The 3,992-nt window shown below is 46.1% G+C and overlaps 1 protein-coding gene across 1 annotated transcript; it reads left to right on the top strand.

Annotated features, from left to right (window-relative positions):
- The first annotated feature begins 1,068 nt into the window (after positions 1–1,068).
- Positions 1,069–3,297, top strand: LOC144171819 (uncharacterized). The gene has a single exon (XM_077700992.1). The coding sequence runs from the start codon at positions 1,710–1,712 to the stop codon at positions 3,105–3,107; it is 1,398 nt and encodes a 465-aa protein (XP_077557118.1). The 5' UTR covers positions 1,069–1,709; the 3' UTR covers positions 3,108–3,297.
- Positions 3,298–3,992: the final 695 nt, after the last annotated feature.

Below are 3,992 nucleotides of genomic sequence, written 5' to 3'. Positions count from 1 at the left end.
CTTCCAGTGAATGTGCAGACATTTGATAATTTGTTTGTACCAAAGGCAAACGATTACTTTTTGATAGTATTACCGAGAATTCAGAAGCGAAACTGAAATTTTTATGTGAATTTTGGAACGAAAATAAACAATGTGCGCACCGCCAAACGTGTACTCTTCGAAGAAAAAACGGAGGAACTCCAGATTCACGCGCAAAAAAAAATGTTTCTGCGAGTTTTATGAAGCTTTCCACAGATATTTTCCTGCTAATTTACTTGCGTGAGCCCTAGAAATATCGTGCGTCATTCTAAGCACAGCGCGGATACAGTCGTGCGGTGGCGAAACCGCTGCAATGTATGGTGGCAAAACGCGCAATTTGAAGGTCTTCGGGTCTATTTTTATAGCTTCCTCTAGATTTCCGCAATCGCGGTCACTCTTTGTCTTACATTATCAATGCACTTTTTTTGTGCGCACTGCTGCCGTGATGCGCTATATTTGGTTCATAAGATCAGCTATTTGACAAGGTTCACGCAGTCTTGTTTTTTAACTAGCCTGGACGTAACTTTCGTTCGCCTGAAATCAAAGGTTCAACGGAAGCCCGTCCGGTCGGCAGCACACATGGCAAGTATTAAAAACGGACATCGGCCACACACGACCTCGGCGCGGGTAACGTCTCCAGGTAGGGCGCCCCTCTTCGGTCCTTCTCCAGACACACTGGTTCAATTACCGAATTAGCGACCAAACAGGAAGGCAAACGCCCTTGAGCCCGGTGGGGTCCGAGACGACACATGTGAGATCTTCATTTTTTTGTTTGAGTCGAGTATTTTCTGGGCTTATTCAACCATATGCGGGGGCGGGGACTTGGCTGACAGAAAGAGCGAAAGAGGGGACTGGAAGAAGAGGGGCTGCATGTGTTGGAACGGTTACAAGTTTTCAGTTCTGTCACACCGGGAGAGTGCCTTGCGCTGCCTCCCCACTATTTGACTACGGTCGCATTTTAATCTTCATTTTATCGCTTCTTATTATTCCTTTTAAGTATTCTGATTTTGTTATTCTTTTTGTATATATTTAGCTTGTTACTCGGTCTCTTTTGTGTTTCATCTTGTTCGTTATTTTCCTGCTCAATGGCTGCGAAGACTAGCTTTCATCGAGTGCATTGTGCGGACTATCTCGACAAGCATCGACGGAGGATACCGCAGAAACGAAACTTTCGCAGTGTTAAAGACCTGGACATCAGCGCCCTGAAACGCCTTTTGGGCCCGGACAACTTCAAGAAAGTGAGTGAAGATGATTACTTGTGTCAGCACTGCTTCATGCAGTTTACTAAATAAATTTCTCTGCAAACGTCTGAGCCTGACGCCGACATTTTTGTGACTGCCGAGGAAGCTGTGGAGCACCTGAACCTTGGCGTACTTCTTCCTGAAGTGTCTCCACTGAAACCGCCAAGTGCAGTGAGAAAACGGGACAGACCAACTTATGCCAAACGAAAGCAAAGGGAATTGGAGCAAGCTGTGACCAAAAAAGTGCGCTCGAGCCTGGACGCCGCATATAACGCGCCGACTGCATCTGGCTCAACAGAGAAAAAGTGCTTCACCTGCGCCGAGTTCAACCACAACTTTCGACAAGCTTTTGTAACTGCTACATCCTCCAGGGAGCGTTGCCAGCTGCTCACGTTGCTGCCGTCATCCCTCAAGAAGAACGAAGTACAAAAGATCATTCCGGAAGCTTCTATGTACCTGATCAACAAGTCCCGGAAGTTGAGGGAAAAGCACGGCGTATGGTATCAGCCGGACCCGTACACGAGGCAAAGGGTGAGTCAGGACTGCATATCCACGGCATGTGAATACTTCACGAAAGATGAGCTGGAGTGTTCGAGACAAAGTCCGAATAAGAAAGACGTCATCTCGGTTGTGCGTGACGGAGAAAAAACTCTTGTAACGAAACGCTTCATGACACGATCAATTCGAGAAGCGTTCCGCATTTACAAGGAACGAAATCCTGACTCGAGCATTGGGCTAACGAAGTTTTACTCGTTGCGGCCTCGTTGGGTCAAATGTAGTCCTCAGCAAGAAGTGTGTGTCTGCGTCTACTGCGCCAACTACGAACTCTATGTTGCCGCTCTGGAAAACGCTAGCAACTCAAAAATAGATGCCAGTGGATTGATCGCTGCATTCCTCTGCACTCCGGCATCAGACAACTGCTTCTTAGGGGAGTGCGACAAGTGCCCAAAAGGAGAGTCCCTGACGCTCGAAACACTAAATATCCCCGAAGAAGAAGACATTGTGGTTGCCACGTGGGAGTCCGGCGACCTTGTGAAGAAGACCCTTGACCCTTCAGCATTCCTGAGGGGACTCCGAGTATCACTGGCCACATGGATCGTGCACAATCACATCCGAAAGACCCAGGGAGCTGCCATCCACAATGAAAAGAAATGCGAACAGCGAGGAAGCGTGGTGTTTCACTTTGATTTTGCCGAAAATTGGACTGTCATCCTTCCCGACGAGGTACAAAGCTACCACTGGCATAAAACCCAAGTATCGATATTCACATGTGTGGTGACGACCCGAAAAAACAGTCATAGTTTTGTCGTTGCAAGCGATGACGTCTGCCATGACTCTGCGCATGCCTGCTTGGCTTTAGAAAAAATCAGGTTGTGGGTAGACGACAATCTCCCACTGTACTCCAAGGTGACTTATGTGAGTGACGGAGCTGCCAGTCACTTTAAAAACAGGTACCAGCTTCATGAGTTGCGAAAGAGCGACGTGCCTGAAACGCAATGGATATTCTCCGCAACAGGGCACGGAAAAAATGCCTGCGACGGAGTTGGGGGAATCGTCAAACACCAGGCGACACTTTACAACCTAAGAGAACCACTAAGAAATGCGATTCAGACGGCAAAAGACATGGTAACTGTGTTGTCTGAGAAGATCAAGGGCGTTCACTTCATATACCTCGAAGGGAACGAAGTTTCCAGCTATCGCGAAACAAAAAAGGAAGAATGGCGAACAGTGCGTGCCTTTCCCGGCATACAGTCCTGGCACGTGTGGCGTTTAAGGAAGTCATCAGAAGCAGATATATTCGAACTATACGCAGCGCGGACTGTTTGTGCCCCTTTGAGGAAACTGTGAACATTGATGCAGCAAGCAACGTGTAAATAAACAGCTAGTAGCTGCACGGTATTAATGGGGTGCCGATGGAGCGCTGTCATGTCAAACGTTGACTTCGTTAATGTCACTTGGCTATTTCTATACTCCTTATCTCAGAAGATATTCTGCCCTTTCTACCAAATAAATAAAGGAAATCTGCAGAAAGTCACAATCGTCGTTTTATGTCTCAGCTCCTTGTGACGAGCATGCTTGACAAGGCTCTTTGGCTTTTCGGTGGTCAAAATAATGCGAGTTTTTTTAATGGCTCACGCAAGTAAATTAGGAGGAAAATATCTGTGGAAAGCTTCATATAACTCGAGGAAGCGCTTTTTTTAATGCGCATGAATCTGGATTGATTTCCTCCGGTTTTTCTTCGAAGAGTACACGTTTGGCGGTGCGCAGATTGTTTATTTTCGTTCCAAAATTCACATACAAATTACAGTTTCGCTTCTGAATGCTCTGTAATACTATCAATAAGTAATCCTTTGCCTTTAGTACAAACAAATTATCAAATGTCTGCACATTCACTGGAAGTTGCTCTCACTGTTTCGTGTCTCAGGATCTTGTGAAGACCTGGCCGACCAGGCTTTTTTCTCGCGCTGTAGGCGCGTAAGGAACACAATGATGCAACATGTTTTTAATGATCATTGAAGTACATTCCCAGATTAACATCTGGGGAGAATTTCAGCAAAATCGAAGAAGTGTTTTTTTTTTAATAAGCCTCTGAACTCGGAGTGTTTTAGTTTTTTCTTCAAAGTTGTGCGCCATTTACGTTTTAACTGTAGTGTGCATAGACACGATATTTACAGCCCTTATTAGTGCTTGCCAGGAGCAGCCCTCACTCAAATTTGAACGCTCTAGCTCCAT

This window comes from Haemaphysalis longicornis, unplaced genomic scaffold (assembly GCF_048455015.1).
Source record: "Haemaphysalis longicornis isolate Haplotype H1 unplaced genomic scaffold, Haemaphysalis longicornis Haplotype H1 scaffold_1, whole genome shotgun sequence".
In the NCBI taxonomy this organism is placed as follows: Eukaryota; Metazoa; Arthropoda; class Arachnida; order Ixodida; family Ixodidae; genus Haemaphysalis; species Haemaphysalis longicornis.
Note: the sequence above shows the minus strand (reverse complement) of the source record. Positions and strands in the feature narration are given on the sequence as shown.